The sequence below is a fragment of the Anabrus simplex genome, chromosome 1, assembly GCF_040414725.1.
Source record: "Anabrus simplex isolate iqAnaSimp1 chromosome 1, ASM4041472v1, whole genome shotgun sequence".
NCBI classification, from domain to species: Eukaryota; Metazoa; Arthropoda; class Insecta; order Orthoptera; family Tettigoniidae; genus Anabrus; species Anabrus simplex.
Genome location: NC_090265.1, coordinates 628,787,380 through 628,810,036, shown reverse-complemented (window position 1 = coordinate 628,810,036; position 22,657 = coordinate 628,787,380). Strand labels below are relative to the sequence as shown.

Genomic DNA, 22,657 nt, shown 5'->3' with positions numbered 1-22,657 from the left:
CATCGCATGTAGATTTGACAATATGTCTACTTCCTCAGCCTTCATTATTTTACTCACTGGCATAAGTAAGGCAAAGGTGTATTCAGCCCGAAGGCAGGTCCGAAACCCCGCAGAGGTGTGCCTGAGCCGGAGTTTACGTACGGTAGGGTGGCCAGTTCCTTTCCGCTCCTCCATTCGCTTACCACCCCACCAACAGCGCGTGGCAACCCATCCAAATCTTGAACACGCCCAATGTTGCTTAACTTCGGAGATCTCACGGGATCCGGTGTTTCAACACGGCTATGGCCGTTGGCTTCACTGGCATAAGGTAACTACTTATTTTACTCATTTTGAGCAATGATTGCATTGGTTTAACTTATAATAGATTAATTCAAAACATATGTTGTAGAGCAGATATAGAACTGCGTAACTGACATTGGAAACAATCGGAAGTGAATGTAAATTCCCGTTTCCGACTGCGCTACCAACCTATGAAGCTTATGAAGCATGAGAGCATGGCACCAACTTACGAAAATCAAAACTGAAAAATCAGTTCTGAATATCGTAGCATATGCTGAAATATTTGTAATAAATTTCTCTGTCTGTAAATAGCAAATCAACGGGCGAGTTAGCTGTGTGGTTAGGGGTGCGACGCTGTAAGCTTGCATCCAGGAGATAGTTGGTTCGAGCCCCACTGTCAGCAGCCCTGAAGATGGTTTTCATTGGTTTCCCATTTTCACACCAGGCAAATTCTCGGGCTGTACTTTAATGAAGACCACGGCCCCTTTTGCCACGCCTAAGCCTTTCCTATCCCATCGTCGCCATAAATCCTATGTGTGTCGGTGCGACCTAAAACAAATTTTTAAAAAGCAAATATTTTTTTAATGTTGAAAACATTTCTTAGCCGAAAAAGTAGCGGTCTCCATACTACGAAAAACGTGAAATTAAGCAATTTCCTAAATTGTGCCGAAAGTTGAAGGGGTAAAGGTCCGGGAAAAGTTTCAAATTGTGAGTCTTGTATCCAGACCCCCCCACCCCACGGCACTTACGCCCTTGAAAGGGCTCTGGCCTGCCCAGCGACCGCTGCTCAGCCCGAAGGCCTGCAGATTACGAGGGGCCGTGTGGTCAGCACGACGCATCATCTCGGTCGTTATTCTGGGCTTTCGAGACCGGGGCCGCCATCTCACCATCAGATAGCTCTAATCAAATCACGTAGGCTGAGTGGACCTCGAACCAGGCCTGAGGTCGAGAGAAAAATTCCTGACCTGGCCGGGAATCGAAACCGGAGCATCCGGGCGAGAGGCAGGCACTCTACACCTACACCACGCGGGTTGGCGTGAGTATTGTGTAGCTCTATCAAACTACATTCATGTTCATAAAAACCACAACACCTCGAAAGACCTCAGATAGGAAGTTCATATTCACTGGACATGTGCATTAGTATGTTCTGAAGAAATGATTAGTATTTGAAATGTCGGCCCACAAGTTCAAGGTCCACATCGATATCTCGACGCACAACCACTGACTGGTAAAATGTGCCCTCGGCTCTCGTTGTTGCTATAAACCGAAGGTAATGGATCAGTGTGACTTGAGCAGACGTGCAGGATACCTCGCAGACGTATGCGAGATCCGTACCGTCAAATGAGTGAGTTTGAAAGAGGGCGCATTATTGGCATGAGAGAACGTGATGCATCTATCCGGTAAATTGCTGCTCGTGTGGGACGAAGTGTGTCCGCAGTGCAACTGGTGTGTACAGAATGGTTCACAGAAGGCCGTAGAAGGCGACGAGATTGGTCTGGTCGCACCACCCAGAAGATCGACATCTCATCCGAATGGCATTACAGGACAGATCTGCGTTCTTCTCGGCTCTGGCGCAATAGTGGAATAGTGTAACACATCGTACACGATCAGGAGTAACAGTTCGTTGCCTTTTATTACGGTCTGGGTTACCGGCGCGTCGTCCACTTTTCTGCCTACCTTTGACTAATGTGTATAAACATGCAATGGTGTATGGAATAACGTCACTGGGGTCAGAAATGGCAGCAGACAGTGTTTTCGAACGAATCCACGTTCTGTTTGTTTGAAAATGATGGCCCCGCATTTCGTTTCGCCGTAACAGGAGAAGAGGTATCACATTGACGGCATTTGCACAGTAGATACAGCGTAAACTCAAGGCCTTATTGTGTGTGGTGCTATTGGGTACAACCACAAATCACAGTTGGTGCGTACCCAGGACACTGTGACCAATTTGACCTATGTGAATGACATCCTGTGACCTGTACGACCCTGCACGATACCCCAGTTACCATATTACAGCAGGACAATGCACGACCAGATGTTGCTGCACGAACACGTGCCTTCTTGTTGTCGCAGGACGTCAGACTGTTGCCCTGGCCCGCCCGATCACCGGACTTGTCGCCAATCGAAACCGTGTGGAATTTGGTGAAACGACGGGTACGGCGCTGTGACCAAATGCCAACCACCAAAGATGAATTGTAGAACCTAGTGAATGGAGCATGAATGGCCCAGGAAGCCATTCGTGCCTTATGCGCGCGATGCCATCACGCATGGAACAAGTTATCAGTGCCCAGTGCCTACTAGGCAACAGGATACATGCTGAACATAGGTGATTGTAATGCTAATCGTTTCTGCAGAACATACTAATGAACATGTCCTGTGAATAAGAACTTCCTATCTCTAGTCTTTCAAAGTGTTCTGTTTTTATGAATTTGAGTGTAAGAAAAAGTAAATTTCGAAAATCACTTCCGGCCTAAATGCAGTTCCGAAAAAAAAACAACCTAAAATCGCTTGTTTCTTTACTCGTTTAAAAAAATTCAAATCCTAGCCAAACGAACTTATTTACATAGTCCTTGCTGAAATGTGTTACTTGGTTCAATACCCTGAAGAGTTTTTGATTTTTCGAAAAATGTCCACGCCGAATGTAGTTATAAGTGCTTAACTGAAACAATGCATTGACACACATTAGCGCTCGTAATTGTAGAAAAAGGCAAACTGCTTCTCTAATCGACCGGATAACGATGATTAAGGAAAGGATTGTAATTTTTAATAATAAATAAAGAATATATTCTCATATTTTATTTACCTAAATTTCGTAGCTCATAAGACCTATCTGTGTCGGTGCGACGTAAAGCCCCTAGCAAAAAAAAAATATATATATATATATATATCCCTAGGATGTTTTCACATTGAGTATCTTGCCTGAAGAAGAATTGTGGTTTTCCTTCTACTTGAGAAAGTAAGATGCATGTACTGCGTACTCCTGAGTACCGGCAGAGAAAAAGCACTGATCCTAGGCCTCACAAATCAAATAGCGTTCCGGTCAGAAGAAAACAAAAGTTGACCAAGAAAGATCGGATAGAAAATATAAGTAAAAAGCCTGGTATAAGCAACTGGAAGCAATGCCAGACGCAGGCAGATGATGGAGATTATTGTGGTAAGTCTTCGTTGTTTTTCCTTCTAGTGGTTTAAAATCGCATTAATTTATCCAGGATCCCGGCGACTATTGGATAGAGCTAACGGTAAAGGCTAGGACAGGGAAAGGATGCCCGTCACATTTTTAAAACTCAATTGTAGCATTTGCGTGGTTTGAAAGTAGGAAACCATGCGATACAATATTCAGTGCTTCCAATATAGGGGTTCGAGCCCACCATCTCCCAAAAGTAAACTTACATATGCGCGGCTCGTACCACGCAGTCAATTTGCTCACTGATTATTGTTTAAAGGGGAAGTACAACTAGGCAACCATCACTCAATGAATGAATGAATGAATCAATCAATCAATCAATCAATCAATCAATCAATCAATCAATCAATCAATCAATCAATCAATACTGATCTGCATTTAGGACAGTCACTCAGGTGGGAGGTTCACTATCTGTCGTTTTCCTAACTTTTCTAACTGATTGCAAAGAATCTGGAAATTTCCGAACATTTCCCTTCGTAAATTATTCCAATCCCTAACTCCCCTACACATAAACGAATATTTGCCCCAATTTTTTCTCTTGAATTCCAACTTGATCTTCCGAGCCCAAATTTTGCAACATGTTCGTAACGGTACTCTAATGTCGGAAATTACCCAGAAAAAATCGAGTTGCTATTGTTTGGATATTTTTCCAATTCTCAAGTAATCCTGGTGAAGGTCCCATACGCTGGAACCATACTGTAGTTGGAGTCTTACCGGGGGCGTATATGCCTTCTCCTTTACATCCTTACCGGAACCATTAAATACCCTCGTTATCATGTGTAGAGATCTGCACCCTTTATTTACAGTCTCGTTTATGTGATTACCCCAATTAAGATCTTTCCTTATATTAACAACTAGGAGCTTACAGTGATCCCCAAAAGGAACTTTCACCCATCAACGCAGTAATTAAAACAGAAGGGACTTTTACTATTAGTGAGACTCATATCTTGACTTTTAACCCCGTTTATCAACATACCATCGCCTGCTGTCCATCTCACAGCATTGCCGAGGTCTTTTTTGCAGTTGCTCACAATTTATTACTCTATACAGAATAACAAAAAGCCTTATCTCTGATTCCCCTTCTTTACTCATATCTAGAGACGACAATTATAGGCACTAAAAACAGTTAAAATAGGCAGGCATATAGGCTCTTAAATGAGCCAAAATAGGCATGTAAGTAGGCACTAACGTGTAAAATAGGCAACAAAATAGGCATAATAATTATAACTTCGTGTGGCTGTTTCTAGCCGAGTGCAGCCCTTGTAAGGCAAACCCTCCGATGAGGGTGGGCGGTACCTGCCATGTGTAGGTAACTGCGTGTTATTGCGGTGGAGGATAGTGTTATGTGTAGTGTGTGAGTTGCAGGGATGTTGGGGACAGCACAAACACCCAGCCCCCAGGCCACTGGAATTAACCAATGAAGGTTAAAATCCACGACCCTGCCGGGAATCGAACCCGGGACCCTCTGAACAGAAGGCCAGTACGCTGACCATTCAGTCCAACGAGTCAGACACAAAACAGGCATGAAAAGATACTTATAATTTAATGATACACTCAATTACTATAAAAGGAATTTACAACAAGCAACTTTTCAATTTTTTCCGGTAACAATCCTGTTCTCCCGCCAGGCAGAATATTTTATACTGAGAGAAAGATCTCTCAACATCACAGGATTGGACCAAACTTCAATGAAGCCACTTCATCTGGTTTTAGTTCAACGGCTTCATCTACCTCACCTCGTAGCACCCTGGTACTGGCCTTCGGTTCAGAGGGTCCCGGGTTCGATTCCCGGTCGGGTCGGCGATTTCAACCTTAATTGGTTAATTCCAGTGGCACGGGGGCTGGGTGTATGTGTTGTCTTCATCATCATTTCAGCCTCATCATGACGCGCAGGTCGCCTACGGGGGTCAAATAGAAAGACCTGCACTTGGCGAGCCGAACCCGTCCTGGGATATTCCGGCACTAAAAGCCATACGACATTACATTTCATTTAAATACATTACAAAAGATGAAGGTCCAATTATACTGCCTAAAGGAATTCCCCTGTTAATGATTACAGGATCAGATAAAGCTTCACCAACGCGAATTCTCTGAGTTCTATTATCAAGAAATATAGACACACATTCAGTCACTCTTCTGTCTAGTCCAATAACCCTCATTTTTGTCAGTAGTCTCCTATGATCTACCCTACCATATGCCTTAGTTAGGTCAGTTGCAACACAGTCCATTTGACCTCCTGAATCCAAGATATCTCCTACTAGCTGATGTACCCGTGCTTCGCTATGGGATTCTCAGAAAGACTGATTGGTGGTTTTCCTAACTGAATTCAACATAGGTCATTACAAAAACGTCAGTAGGAATGTAGGGATTGAAAGCAATGTTATCATATAAAATACTCGATCAAATGAAAAACCGCACACTTTCTCACTTTCAACGAACAGTACTACGGTGCCGATCTAACAGTCCAAAGTTCCAGAGCTGGAACAACCAGGTCGCAGACTGCCATCAACACTCCTCTGTCATTATTCCGTTAAATATGCACACTACTCATTCCAATCAGTGCCTCAGAGTAGGGATTGAATAGCTCGAATGCTATTTTTTTTTTTTTTTTTTTTTTTGCCAGTTGCTTTACGTTGCGCCGACACAGATAGGTCTTATGACGACGATGGGACAGGGAAGGGCTGGAAGTGGGAAGGAAGCGGCCGTGGCCTTAATTAAGGTACAGTCCTGGTATTTGCCTGGTGTGAAAATGGGAAACCACGGAAAACCATTTTCAGGGCTGCCGACAGTGGGGCTCGAACCCACTATCTCCCGATTACTGGATACTGGTGAATGCTATGATGAACCAGTGTGTTACGTACCTGCAGTATCAGAAAATGTATGAATCAGAGGAATTGCATGCTAAAGAAGAAATTTTCCCAACTCCCCAGCTATTTCCCGCCAATGTTCAGTCAGGCTGTTATACTCGGTACGCAGTAGTAATCCCATCTATCGGAGTTGAGCGGCACCATAAGAAACGAAGAACATCACAACAAACAATGGCCAATGTAAAGTAATTGTTGATCAGTGTTAAGCGCTTTGGATACTGTAGGCCTTCTGAAATACCACTCTTATCATAGTCGGTACAGTAAAACTGAATGAAACATAAATGATCGGAAATTGTATTGTCCATAACTTTTGTTATGTAGAACCGTACTTTTCTATAGCACCAATAACATAGGTACCGGTATTTAAAATTAAATTTTAGGCGGCTTCCCCTAAACTACCATTTCATCTTGGGAAAATAAATTATTTACAGCCTAGACTGTAGTTTCTTATCCCCGACTCTATATAGCGGTTTTCATTAAATTCTGTTAACCCATTTTCTCGTGGCTCGGCGTTGATATGGACTTAGCAACAAAAATACAAATTCATTAACATCCGTGTTATCAGAGCCGGTACGGTAAAAATGTATAAGACACAAATGACTGGAAACTGGATTCTATATAACTTTAGTTATATAGTATTTATCGATAGGACCGCTAATAATATAAATATTCGATAATTAAATTTAAGCCTTCCCCTAAACTACCATTTCACTCAGCGTGAATAAAATGATTTATAGCCTAGATTGTAGCGGCTCATCCCCCAACTTTACATACCGATTTTCATTAAATTCTCTTCAGCCGTTTTCTCGTGATGCGTGTGCATACATACATACATACATACATACATACATACATACATACAGACAGACAGACAGACAGACAGACAGAAAGACAGACAGACAGACAGACAGACAGACAGACAGACAGACAGACAGACAGACAGACAGACAGACAGACAGATATTACGGAAAAGTAAAAAGTACATTTTCTTGTTACTATGGACATGACCGATACAGAAATACCATTCTTTTCAAATTCTGAGCAATGTACAGACAAAACTCTTATTTTATATACATAGATATCTTTCTGGAATCCTACAAGCTGAGCTTCAATGGAATACCCTTTTCTAAACCCTAACTGCCTTCTGTCGAACCAATTATTACTTTTACAAACATGTCTAATATAATCGGAGAAAATTCTTAACACTTATGAGAGAAGAAGAATGAAGATATGGACTTGAAGGGTGTGAAATTGAAACGCCCTTTGGGTCTCACGAACGTAATACCGCTGTGGTAGAAAAGTGAGGCCTAAAATGAAATGTCGTATGGCTTTTAGTGCCGGGATATCCCAGGACGTGTTCGGCTCGCCAGGTGCAGGTCTTTCTATATGACTCCCGTAGGCGACCTGCGCGTCGTGATGAGGATGAAATGATGATGAAGACAACACACACCCAGCCCCCGTGCCATTGGAATTAACCAATTAAGGTTAAATTCCCCGACTCGGCCGGGAATCGAACCCGAGACCCTCTGAACCGAAGGCCAGTACGCTGACCGTTCAGCCAACGAGTCGAACAGTGGGGCCTAGAACAAAGGTTATAAAGTGAGGTCGGATAGGAAAATTGAAAGTGACGAGCCTGATACTGGTAAGTGGGATCAACGTCAGACTCATTTATTGTTGCAGCCACCAAATTAGGTGGGTCAAAGAAATGATTTCGGAGCGCGAGGTAGTTTGTTCTCTCCCAAGTTACCTCCTACAATGTTGCAAATGTTGTTGCAAGAAAGTTGCTGATTTCTGCGGTATAACTATTTTCCACATATACCAATTAAAATATGTATTAAGAATAAAAGTCCGCCTCTGTGGTGTAGTGGTTAGCGTGATTAGCTGCCACCCTTGGAGGCCCGGGTTCGATTCCCGGCTCTGCCACGAAATTTGAAAAGTGGTATGAGGGCTGGAACGGGGTCCACTCAGCCTCGGAAGGTCAACTGAGTAGAGGTGGGTTCGATTTCCACCTCAGCCATCCTGGAAGTGGTTTTCCGTGGTTTCCTCACTTCTCCTCCAGGCGAATGCCGGGATGGTACCTAACATAAGGCCACGGCTGCTTCCTTCCCTCTTCCTTGCCTATCATTTCCAATCTTCCCATCCCTCCACAAGGTCCCTGTTCAGCATAGCAGGTGAGGCTGCCTGGGCGAGGTACTGGTCATTCTCCCCAGTTGTATCCCCGACCAAGAGTCTGAAGCTCCAGGACACTGCCCTTGAGGCGGTAGAGGTGGGATCCCTCGCTGTGTCCGAGGGAAAAGCCGACCCTGGAGGGTAAACAGATGATGATGATGATGATGATGATGATGATTAAGAATAAAAACCTGAACAAGTAAATTTAAATCCGTAAAATCATGTATTGAAATTTTCAGTAAGTGCCACGTTTTTGTTTTTTTCAGCCAATAAAATGTCTGCAGGAAAAAATTTAGAAAATCATCTGACTTTTCTTTTTGTTTACTATTGACGTTGCGTGGCACCGACACAGATAGGTCTTGTGGCGGCTATGGGACAGGGAAAGCCTGGGTGTGGGAAGGAAGCGGCTGTGGCCTTAATTCAGGTACAGTGCCAGAATTTGCCTGGTTTAAAATGGGAAACCAGAGAAAACCATCTTCAGGCCTGCCGACAGTGGGGTTCGAATTCACTATCTCCCGAATGCAAGCTAACACTCCGTGACCCTAACCACACGGCCAATTCACTCGGTACTTATTTTTAAAATCTGAAATATGTTTCCATGCGTTTTATTGTTTTCCTTGAAAATGGTTAAATGATGTCGCTCGGGTCGCAGGATACAGGAAGCAGGGCATGGTGAGTATTTCGGATTACGCTTTATTCTGTATCATCTCTCCGTAGAGGCCATGAAGGCCCCTGGAGGGGTGGAAGGTAAAGGGTTCCACTATCCGTAAGCTCTACAACCGGCCGCCTTTGCCTCCAGGATTTAACCTGGTACTAATTTTTGGTGTAGGTTGAGTGAACCTACAAAAGTGGAAATCTCGTTTCTTAAATCTTACTACTTCCTGACGGGGATTCGAACCCACATCCTTCCGGGCGAACCGAGCACGCCTCTAGAGCCTCGGCCAGGCAGCCCTTTGTTCTGTATCAGTTTTATTAAAATATTGTTATTTGTTTATGGTTTAAAATATAACTTTAAATACTTGAATACTATAAATTGGACTGTGTAATAGAGAAAAAAAGAACTACTTTAAAGAATACGTGGAATTGGAGCGGGCCGCCTTCGACTAGACAGCACAGCACGATTAGTGTTGCCAACCGTGCCCAGAGGTAAGCGACTGTCGACCATCTGTCACTTCGCTGTTCCCATATCTGACAACAGCACAGTTTTTGTCGCCCGCCCAATTCAGTTGGCCACAGGTTTAGAGGGCCCGTGGTCGCCAACTCACGCTCGCAAGTTCAGTAACTTTGTAAATATTTGTAATATATATTTTTTCATTTACTTACCTCATTTTAGCCATTACTAAAACATCCAGAAGAACCCGGAATTCTGTACATAAGGGTGAATAAAACGTGATTCCGAAAATGTTAAAGAAGATTTGAGGATACTTAGGGTGGAAGGGTGAAACATGAGAGCATTGAACAGGGAAGATTATTTCATAGACGAAAGCTTTACAGCCATAGATCAAGAGCGAGTAGTGACGTTGGTACGATAACTTCACGATTAACCTCATGATTCACATATCGCCTGAATCGTGCGCTGGGCAGGTAGCTCCCTATGTGCGTCATTTGCATGGAGGAGTATAAAACTGCATGTAGCCTGAGGCAAGACATCCACTTCTCTTAGAGATCAGAACCATGAACAGCTACAACCTAGCACTGCTCTTCGGCTGTGTGCTCTACCTGAGCACTGTAAGTAATATAATCACTAATTTTTAAAATGTATCCAATGAACTACAATTCCTAGTAACTTAACGTCTTCCTGTTCTTGTGGAATTTAGCCTAGACTTTCTTGATTGGATTGTATAATCATATTATTAAATGAGATTTATTCAGTTTCTTTCATTACGTATTAGCTCCAGTATTTGTTGGACATAACACTGACATAACCTACAATCGTTCCAGTCATACAAACTATTTATTAGAATTATCAGAAATATTATTTCTAAATAAACCTTGACACTCTCTCTGTGGGTTAGCGATGATTTGTCGGTCTCCGAGTGGTAAGATCACAGCTTCAAATTAAGCAGAGGAGTCGAATTTTTGAAGACTCCGCGCTCCATGCTGTGCGATATCAAGCTCTTAGAAATTCTTTGGAGATACTCTTTATCCAGCAAATCACACAACATTCTGAAATAAAATGTTTATCAAAGTTAAGCATTTTAGAGAAAACAGAAAGTCGAAATTGATAAGCAGACAGCCGAAATGGCATCATACCAAAATGCCTGTAACTGAGGCATATTATTATTATTATTATTATTATTATTATTATTATTATTATTATTATTATTATTATTATTTCCATCATATTCAAAATTCTCGTGTGATATTTGAAGACATTCCTTCAAAATTCGCAGTGGCTGCAAAATTAAGTATCTTAATGCACTCGGCTTCTAAACCGAGGGTAATAGGAGCAAGCCCTGTTCGGTTGGTTGACATTTGAGAGCTCTTAAATGCGAGGCCCAGGAGTACCAGTAGCTTTACTAGCATACTAAGACTGATAGTTCTCGGATTATCCGCTCATGACAGTAATTTTGATTACATTAAATAAACGTTTTCCTGTAAACTCATAAATTACATTTCATTCATAAGTTATTAAAATACTAAGCATCGAATTCCAGGGTGCAATGTTCAAATATTACTATTGTAAAACTGAATTGACATCCAGTAACTTAAGGATTCAAGAAACTGATCCTATTGTTGTATATTTACAGGCATCAGCAAATCCAGGCGTAGTCCACGCCCATGGTTATGGAACTGGCCTAGGAGGAGTCGTCGGAACTGTTGGTATCGGCAAGGGTGTCCTAGGAGGAGTTGGCCATGGAGGAATCATCGGAACTCACGGTTTGGGCGGAGTTGGTATTGGCAAGGGTGTAGTCATAGGTCATGGTTTGGGAGGAGTTGGCCATGGAGGAATCATCGGAACTCACGGTTTGGGTGGAGTCGGTATTGGCAAGGGTGTAGTCATAGGTCATGGTTTGGGAGGAGTTGGCTTGGGAGGAATCGTCGGAACTCACGGTTTGGATCGAGTTCATATTGGCAAGGGTATATGGGGAGGTTATGGTTTAGGAGGAACTGGCCTGGGTCCACTTATCGGAACTCACGGTTTCGGGGGAGTTGGTATTGGCAAGAGTGTCTGGGGAGGTCATGGCTTGGGAGGAGTTGGCCTAGGAGGAGTTGGCTTGGGAGGACTCATCGGAACTCACGGTTTGAGCGGAATCGGTATTGGTAAGGGTGTGTGGGGAGGTCATGGCTTGGGAGGACTTGGCCTGAGTGGAATCGTCGGAACTCACAGTTTGGGTGGAGTCGGTATTGGCAAGGGTGTATTGGGAGGCCATGGCTTAGGAGGAGTTGGCTTGGGTGGAATCATCGGAACTCACGGTTTGGGCGGTATCGGTATTGGTAAGGGTGTATGGGGAGGTCATGGCTTTGGAGGAGTTGGCTTGGGAGGAGTTGGCTTAGGTGGACTCATCGGAACTCACGGTTTGAGCGGAATCGGTATTGGTAAGGGTGTGTGGGGAGGTCATGGCTTGGGAGGAGTTGGCCTGAGTGGAATCGTCGGAACTCACGGTTTGGGTGGAGTCGGTATTGGCAAGGGTGTATTGGGAGGCCATGGCTTAGGAGGAGTTGGCTTGGGTGGAATCATCGGAACTCACGGTTTGGGCGGAATCGGTATTGGTAAGGGTGTGTGGGGAGGTCTTGGCTTGGGAGGAGTTGACCTGAGTGGAATCGTTGGAACTCACGGTTTGGGTGGAGTCGGTGTTAGTAGTGGTGTGTTGGGAGGCCATGGCTTTGGAGGAGTAATTGGAAATACTGGTCTTGGTCTGAATCTTGGTAAGGGTGTATGGGGAGGTCATGGCTTTGGAGGAATTACCGGAATTTCTGGTCTTGGTTTTTTGGGAAATGTTGGTACAATAGGTATTGGAAAAGGGTTCGTTGGTGTGGGACATAAATATTGAAATGAGCCTTCCATGAAGTGACCTAATGTATGCAACTAATTTTAGATATACAATTTTATTTATTATACAATCTTCCTGCAACAGCTTCAGGTTGCCCAAGGACAAGGCGTACCTTCATAACAATAATGGATATTCTACTGACATACAGAAATTGTTGATCTGACGTACAATCCATCTGTTCGAGACATTTCTTTCCACTTTGGTCGACGATATCTTCGTGGGTGAGGAATGTGCCAATGGCTTTTGTTAATATCACCAGACGTTACCGAAGATCTCCTAGTGGATGCAATTCTCTTTGCTACGATATTAATGGCCATTTCCTTACTTGTATATAATTTGCTTCCAACTTTACAAAAAATCTGTTTAAATTTTCACACCAATTTGATCATTTGATGATAAGTGAAAATTAAATGGACACGTGATTGGAAATTGTTTAGCGTTTGAAAGAACGTGTCATTTTATGCCAAGAGAAAGAAATATGTACCAAAATTGAAAACTTCATTGAGAGTATACTGTAGGTCACCAATAAATGGAATTCATTCTATGTTCTTGTGTTGATTTCTCCCAAATTCTCTTCCTTCCAATCCGACCCATTCACCTCAAGTAATCAACATGTGAGTAACATAATAAAAATTAGATAACCTTGAAATTCCTACCTAACATGATGTGAAATCATCAGGATAGCTTCAAGAGTAAATGAAAGGGTGGCCCACTTGATCTCTGTCCATATACATCAAACTAATGTTCCTATTTTTTTAATATTTGAACAAAGAAATGATGTATTACAAAGGGGGGCCTTTGAGCCCCCAACTATTTGCTGTGAACAGCGCAAGAATCATAAAAGCTATAACCACAGAAGCTATATATATATATATATATATATATATATATATATATGTGTGTGTGTGTGTGTGGATGACATGGGTCTCATTTTGCGAAGTTCGGCGAGTTAAAAACAGCCTTTAACAAACTGATAAATGAGATTATAACAAATTAAACAAAAACAGTGAAGATGGCATACAAAAGAGGAGGAAAACATCAGCCACGCATGCAATATACTACCGAGATAGACTATTGCCAAACATGCAACGCTTCAAATACGTGGGGATCACGTTGCAGGCACAGTATGACACAGAGATAAAATGATAAGACACATCTTAAGCTTCCCAGGCCTTGCGCAGAAAGAACGGCAGGAGCTACCAACGCAACAACGAGTATAAAAAATATTTAAAAAGTTATCCCTAGATACATCATTAAAATGTAGACATAAAATGCAGAGTAGCAGAAGTAAAGAATGCCTTTCTTCTGAACAGAAATTTTCTCACTTCAAACAATGATATAGAGATTAGAAATATGTTTTTTAAGGCTTTCGTCTTAAGCGTGGCATTGCATGGAAGTGAAAAATGGACAATAACTAGCTCAGAAAGAAAGAGAATGGAAGCTTTTGAAATTCAGTGTTAAGGAAGAATGCTGAAAGTGAGATGGATAGATCGAATCACGAATGAAGATATAGTGAATCGAATTGGTGAGAAGAGATCGATTTGGCTAAATTTGACCAGAAGAAGGGGTAGACTGATAGGACACACCCTAAGACACCAAGCACTTGTGCAGTTGGTTTTTGAGGGAAGTGTAGGCGGTAAGAACGGTAGAGGTACACAGGTATGAATATGACAAGCACATTAGAGCAGATGAGGATGCAGCAGTTACGTAGAAATGAAAAGGTTAGCACAGGATAGGCTGGCAAGGAGAGCTGGATCAAACCAGTCTATGGACTGATGACTCAAAGAACAAACATCAATAAAATTATTCCAATTAAAAATAACGCCAATCATAACATACGGAACACCAGGCGAGTTGGCCGTGTGGTTAGGGCAGCACAGCTGTGAGCTTGCATCCGGGAGATCGTGGGTTCGGTCGCCAGCCCTGAATATGGTTTTCCGTGGTTTCCCATTTTAAATGTTGGGGCTGTACGTTAATTAAAGCCACGGCCACTTCCTTCCCACTCATAGGTCTTTCCTACCCCATTGTCACCATCTATGTCGGTGCGACGTTAAACCAAATGTAAAAAAAGAACATACGGACTAGATTTAGTATGGAACACCTCACAAAAAGAAACCTGGAATACATAGAAAGAATTAAAGCAACTTTTCAGGATAGAGCTTTTTTTTTTTTTGCTAGTTGTTTTACATCGCACCGACACAGATAGGTCTTACGGCGACGATGGGACAGGAAAGGGCTAGGAGTGGGAAGGAAGCGGCCGTGGCCTTAATTAAGGTACAGCCCCAGCATTTGCCTGGTGTGAAAATTGGAAACCACGGAAAACCATTTTCAGGGCTGCCGACAGTGAGGTTCGAACCTACTATCTCCCGAATACTGGATACTGGCCGCACTTAAGCGACTGCAGCTATCGAGCTCGGTTCTGAATAGAGCATTATACCTGTCAGAAAGTACAAAATGAAGACTCGTATATACACTGACAAGACAAACATTCTTCAATAAAGGTCTCCATTATCACCTGGCAATGCCATCTACGAAAGCATATATACAATTGTATAATTAACGAAAAGCTAAAAGCGACGAAGTTTGGATTGGCTTTTATTCCACACATGCAATGACTAACAGAAACTAGATGCGAGCCAACTATTATTATTATTAATATTATTATTACTATCATTATTATTATTACTGTTTGCTTTACGTCACATCGGCACAGATAGGTCTTATGGCAACGATTGTACAGGAAAGGCCTAGGAAACCACGGAAAAACATCTTCAGTGCTGCCGACAGTGGGGTTCGAACCCACTACCTCCCGGATGCAAGCTCACAACTGCGTGCCCCTAACCTCACGGCCAACTCGCCCGATGCGAGCCAACTATGATGACGCGACTAGACGTGCACTTTTTCCATCACACCACCAGCCAGAAGAACAGTGCAGCTCCGTTAATTCCGAAAAGTGTTGTGATAGATACCACATTCTCTACTGTGCTGCAAGAAAAAACTCACTTTCTATAGAGGTTAATGTACTAAATTTGCACATTGTGCCTCGCGGTGTAGAGGAAGCGCGCCTGCCTCTTACCCGAAGGCCCCAGGTTTGATTCCCGGCCAAGTCAGGGAATTTTACCTGTATCTGAGGGCTGGTTCGAGAACTACTCAGCCTACGTGATTAAGTTGAGGAGCTATCGGACGGTGAGATGACGGTCCCGGTCAAGAAAGCCAGGAGAAACGGCCGAGAGGATCCGTCGTGCTGACAACGCGACACTTCGTAATATGCAGGCCTTTGGGCTAAGCAGCGATCACTTCGTAGACCAAGACCCTTCGGAGCTGTTGCGCCATGTATTTAAAGAAAATTTTACTCTTATTATTATTATTATTATTATTATTATTATTATTATTATTATTATTATTATTATTATTATTACTAAATAATAATACTTGCTACGTACATACGGTGGTGTATGAGTAGACTGATGGTCTTATGAGATGTGGCGCCACAATCTCTGTAGGTAATGTTTGTGTATACTTCGCATTACTGTTAAATTCTTACAGTGGGAACGCATGCCTTCTATTACAGACTGAGTTCCTGTTATTACAGTTGTGACAAGTCATTAGTGACTGAATACAGTACAGTATGAGTTATTGTTGCTGTTGTTGGTGGTGCTATTGTTGTTGTTTTGTTGTTTGAGTCATAGAATCCATAGACTGGTTTGATGCAGCCTCCATGCCACCCTATCCCGTGCCAGCCTTTTCATTTCATTGTAACTACATCCTACATTTGCTATAATCTGTTTGTGATATTCATATCTTAGTCTACCCCTACCACTCTTACCGCCTACACTTCACTCAAAAATGAAAAGAAAAAATTTCCGGGTGTTTTTTAAGGTGAGACTTTCTGGTCATTATTAGCCAAATCGATCTCCTCCCACCAACTCGATGCAGTATCTCAACATTCGAGATTCGATCTACCCATCCCACCTTCAGAATTCTTCTGTAACACATTTCAAATGCTCTATTCTCTTTCTTTCTGAGCTAGTTATCGTCCATGTTTCACCTCCAGCATCTTTCTCATTCTTATACCAGTGATCAAAATGAGCAAATTTCTTGTATTAAGAAAGGCCATTCTTGCTTATGCTAGTCTGTATTTTATGTCCTCCTTACTACTGACATCGTTATTTTACCACCCAATTATCAAGTTTCATGCATCGCCTGACTTTGTTCAACTGCACTCCATTACGTTTATTTTGGACTTATTTATTTTCATCTCGTATTCCTTCTGTAAGACTCTGCCCATACCATTCAGCAATTTCCCCAGATCCTCTGAAGACTCAGATAAAATAATATCATCGGCAAACCTCAGAGATTTGATTTCCTCTTCTTGGATTTAGATTGTGATTTCCTTACTTAACGGAAAAGTGCCCGTTTTCTCGTCCGCAACTAGTGAAATACGGAGTCTCGAAATCAATAAGGGCGTGCCAGAGACAGCACAATAAAATTTGTGTTGTTTGGGATACGAGAACTACCTGCAAAATTTTCTATTCAATATTCAGTGAACTCGTAGCAACGGGAATATTATTGGGTGTCTACAAAGGAAGATGTCGCCAGAAAGTACTATATAGTAGGTGAAAAGCAGATTGCAGGCCTCACCAAACATATTCTTGCGGATACGGTTACAGGGAATGTGGGTTTCTAGAAGAATATGGCAACGAGTTCGAAAGTAAACTTAATTTGAAATTCTTCCTCTTAAGAACAAACTTTTAAAAATCAGAAATTTTCTAAGTTACATTTTAATAGTTTATGTTATGTATTGATACTAATTGTACTTCTTTAACTATAGTTCAGAGCTACGGCTACATTTTTGAGGAAACAAAGTACTGCTAACTCGCGTAGAATATCAATAAACTTTTGAGATGACGCATAGTTGATAAGGATTCTTCATCATGTTCTAAATGAGATACGACTATTTTGCTCAGGAAGTTCTGTAGGTATAGTGAACCCTTATCATTAATGTGGTAAGAAAACGGAAAGAATAAGACAATCAGATATACATTTTAAGCTTTGAATGGCAGTGTATGCCTGTTTATGTTAAAAAACAAAGGTAACATCCCGCCAAAGAAATAAAGAACATTAGTGTCATTTTTTATAAAATGTTTCTATACACGCCGGGCAATCTTTGACTCCATGCAGTTCTCAGGCGATGCTTGATTCCATCTAAACGGCACCATGAATTCCCAGAATATTAGCATATGGGAAACTTAGAAACGCTTAACCGACGATGTTAAGTTGGCGTCTGGTGCGCTTTAACAGTGCGCCAAAATATTGGCGCCTTCTTTTAATCGTTACAATGGATACTACAGTCTGCAGGAGATCTTCAATGTGTTTGTAAATCAGTAGAATGAAGAGTTGCTCATTTCTGACTATTTTCAGTAGGACGACGCCAGTGCAACACTTTAAATAACAGCATGGAACAAACTTTCTTAATCTTTTTATTCTTTCAAGATTGTGTCATTTCCAAAATTCTTTGGCCACCATGCCCCACTTGGTTTCTTCCTATGGAACATTCTAAGAGGGAAAGTGTATCGCAACAAGCCGCGGTGTATTATAGAAGTGATTTACAATATTCGCTGCGAAATTGACTTAGTGACTTCCAAAATCTTGGCGGTTACCTTCTGAAACCAGAAGAGGGTCGTGCAGGCGTGCCTTGATATTAATGAGGCGATGGTGAGCTTGGAAACTGGAAAAGGTATGATGATATATGGGGTTAGCAATCAGGTTGTGAGTTTCACTAATAGCAAAAGTCCTCTCAGTTTCAATTACTGCGTTGTTGGGGTGAAAGTTCCTTATGGCGATCACTGTAACTACTTAGGTGTTAATATAAGGAATGATCTTCATTGAGGTAATCACATAAATGGCACTGTAAATATAGGGTACAGATCTCTGCACATGGTCATAAGAGTATTTAGGGGTTGTAGGCAGAAGGTAAAGGAGAGGGTATATAAGTATCGTGCCTTTGCTGGCAGGACCTAGTGTTTACAGTGCACTATGTCTTCTGGTATGGGCTAGAGCAATTTTGTTACTTTCATTGATCTGTCTCAGCTTTATCCTTAGCTTTGACAAAATGAAAGTGACTGAGGTATGAGTAATGCTAGTAATGCCATTCCTTCTGCAGCCAGTCCCTGCTATGAATGGTGTGAAAATGTTGCTCATAGGGTCAGTTGGTGCATGCATTTCAGTGGGCTTGGCAGACTGATGTGTAATAGCAACTTCTGGCTCGGTGAGGAAAGCAACGGGAAACTACCTCACTCCTCATTTCCCTAGTACGCCTCTTCAGTGATGCCTAGGCCATCTATGACAGCTGATGGCGGAACTGTTGAGGATCCAACCAGCCTTCGGGCTGAGGACTAAACATACATACATATAAGTATCTGCTAAGACCCCAACTAATAGTACAGTTCCAGTGTATGGGACCCTCAATAGAATTACTTGATTTTTAATAACTGGAAAATTTTCAAATAAAGCAGCTCGATTCGTTCCGAATGATTTCCGACAAAAGAGTAGCGTTACAAAAATGTTGCAAAGTTTAGGCCTGGAAGATTTGCTAGAAAGAAGACGAGCTGCTCGACTAAGTGGTATGTTCCGAGCTGTCGGTGAAGAGATGGCGTAGAATGACATAAGTACACGAATAATTTCGAGTGGTGTTTATAAAAGTAGGAAAGATCACAATATGAAGATGAAGTTGGAATTCGAGTGGACAAATTGGGGCATATATTCGTTCATAGGAAGAGGAGTTAGGGATTGGAATGATAATTTACCGAGGGAAATATACAATAAATATCCACATTTTTTGCAATTATCTCAGAATAGGTTAGGTAAACGACAGATAGAGAATCTGCTACCTGGGCGACTGTGCTAATTCCAGATCAGCGGTGATTGATTGATTGATTGATTGATTGATTGATTGATTGATTGATTGATTGATTGATTGATTGATTGATTGATTGAAATTACGACACTTGCTGTGAGGTCGTCGTGCTTCTCACGCACTAAGTTTCGTCTGTGTCACATTCACGTGAAATGTCTTTCAAATCGCGGTTTAGAGGTCTCAAACGAAAAGTCAATGAAAGGCTTTCCATGAAACATTTCAAGGTATTATAGCTCAAAATGTATCACATAACCGGGAATTTTTTGTATATTATTTGAAAGTAGAAAGATAGGTGTACAGGACGTGATAACCGTAGTTGACGTAATGCGTATCATGCCATCGTAATATGGCCGCCAAATTTAGGAATGTTTTTGACAGTCAAAGGTCAGTTAGTGTGCAATGTAACTTGGCATGTAGATGTACCAGTGGTGGTGGGCTCTCAGGAGTGCATTAGCATGAGAAGTTACATTTTATACTTCACCCCTATGAACCACCCCGTCTCCCCCGCTCTCCACCTCACCCCTAGGGCTGCAAGTGGTGTCTTCATCCCCACAGTATTTTTCTTCGGATAGTGAGCCATGTGTGTACTAAGTTTGGATTGAGGCTATGCTGCAACCTACACACACAGTTTGGACATATTAATCTCTTTTCAACCCTCATGATGATGGGGACTAAAACTATGGCTTCGACACTGATATCGGTCATTTTTCGATTATGTTTATATTTCATCACCTCCCCTCAAACGGTTGCTAAGGGTGTCTTACCTCCACAGTAATTTTCCCAGATAGTAAGTCATATATATACCAAATTTAGTTGAGATGTATGCTGGAACTTACACACATTCATCCGTAATCTCGGTCATTTTGGACAATTTTCACCCCACCCTCTCTCATCCCACGCCGATTTAGGCTGAATATTGACTTAAAAGTCATCCGGAGTGTCACTATGCATCTCAGCGACCCCGATAACTATGGGTTCTTCATGGTCGTTCACTATTATTATTTATTTCACCCCTTCCCATCACCTCCCTAAGAGGTGCACTTTCCCCCAACGTAATGTTTCGAGACAGTAAAATATATATGTATCAAGTTTGGTTAAGAGCTGTGATGGAACGTACATGCATTCATCCGTAATTTCGGTCATTTTGGACATTTTCTTTCTAACCCCTCCTAACCTTCGTTCCAATTGGGGTTGAACTTTGACTTACACGGCATCCAGAGTGTCACATTTCATATCAGCAACCCCGAAAACTGTGGATTCGACGCTAAAATCGGTCGTTTTCTATTATTTTTACATTTCAACACATACCTTCGGGTTGCTAGGGCTATCTTGCCCCAACAGTATTTTTCTCCAGATAATGTCTTATTTGTACCAACTAAGGACAAGAGGTATACTGGAATATATACATAAATAAATAAATAAATAAATAAATAAATAAATAAATACATACATACATACTTAATTACATAATTTCGGTCATTTTGGACATTCTCCTTCAATACTTCTCAACCTCCATTTCGACTGGGGCTGAACTATGACTTAAAAGGCATCCAGAGTGTCACAGTTCATCTCAGTGTCCCCTAAAACTATAGATTCGCCACTGATATCGGTCGTTTTCGATTATGATTATTATTATTATATTATTATTATTATTATTATTATTATTATTATTATTATTATTATTATTATTATTATTATATTTAATCCCATTCTCTGCGGGTGATAGAGGTGTCTCATCCACACAGTAATTTTTCCAGATAGTAAGTCAGTTGCTTTAACTTACAAGATTCATCCGTAAACTCAGTCATTTTGGACAATCCTTTTACCCCCCATCATCTCATGCCGATTGACGCTGAACATTGACTTAAAAGTCATCCAGAGTGTCACAGTTCATCTCAGCAACCTGATATCTGTGGGTTCTATATTAAAATTGGTCGTTTACTTTTATTAACTTATTTATTTATTTATTTATTTATTTATTTATTTATTTATTTATTTATTTATTTATTTATTTATTTATTTATTTATTTATTTATTTATTAATTTATTTATTTATTTATTTATTTATTTATTTATTGTTCAAAAGGTATTTCTGCCCACTTAAAGAACATTTCCGTTTCTTACTTCTAATTTTACAAATAATTTACAATAAAAATTAAAATATGAAACCTAATACTATACTTATGAACTATGGACAGTGGTAAGTGTGTGTTTCAAATTATTTTAATTCCTCCGAAATTATACATTGTTAATCTAAATTAATCTAAGGACTAAACTATTCATGGTACACAAGTATGACCCTCTATTTAATTTATGTCCTCTCTCTCTGTGTGAGTTCCCCTCTGACTGACCTTAACAAGACACTCTCCTCGTGAAATATATCCAAGTTTGACATTTTATTAATTGACTGACATATTCTGTTCAATGGTGAATTCATATGGTGATTTGTGTTTGACCTTTTAACAAAGAAAGTTTAAATTATTTCTATTACTTCCAAACGGTGCATACAGGTTTATTTGGTGGAGTAGCTCTCGGTCATATGCTTTACCTTTGAGAATTCTATGTAGGTATTTTACACTCGTTAATGTTCTCTTAATATGCAACTCATCTCTCCCAAAATTTGTTAATAAGTCAGTATATGCCACATATTTTAAACTATTTTTAGAAATACAAAAATACAGATTTCTTAGAAATTTAGCTTGAACATTTTCTGTTTCTTTTATACGTTTAATGCATGATGGATTCCAGATTATGGGTGCATATTCTATTACTGTTCTAATTAGTGAATTGTATACCTATATTATGGCTTTGATATTTTTGATTTTGTTTGTGTTTATAAATCCTAGGTTCCTATAGGCCTTATTTACGGCGTTATTTATGTGTATATTGAACTGAAGTTTACTATCAAATATTACTCCTAAATCCTTCTTTTCTTCAACTCGTTTTAGGCTGATACTGTTCATTTCATAAGAATAGATTTTTGGTTCTCTTTTTCTAGTTAAGATCATTGATTCACATTTTTTAACATTGAATTGAAAGGAATTGTGTTTTCCCCATTCAACCAGTGCTGGGAGGTCTTGTTGTAATTTTTCGTTATCCTTGTTTGAAGTAATCTGCCTGTAAATATTTATATCATCGGCATATAACTGAAATTTAGAATTCTTCAGTACAGAACAAATATAATTAACAAACAGACTGAACAACAGTGGACCTAATTTTGAACCTTGGTTTATGCCTGAAACTTATC

The 22,657-nt window shown here is 40.9% G+C and overlaps 1 protein-coding gene across 1 annotated transcript; it reads left to right on the top strand.

The window, feature by feature from the left end:
- The first annotated feature begins 10,125 nt into the window (after positions 1 to 10,125).
- On the top strand, positions 10,126 to 13,038 carry LOC136857222 (spidroin-1). Its single transcript, XM_067135693.2, has 2 exons — positions 10,126 to 10,227; positions 11,250 to 13,038. Exons 1-2 carry the CDS (start codon positions 10,174 to 10,176, stop codon positions 12,492 to 12,494), a joined length of 1,299 nt encoding a protein of 432 aa, XP_066991794.2. The 5' UTR covers positions 10,126 to 10,173; the 3' UTR covers positions 12,495 to 13,038.
- Positions 13,039 to 22,657: the final 9,619 nt, after the last annotated feature.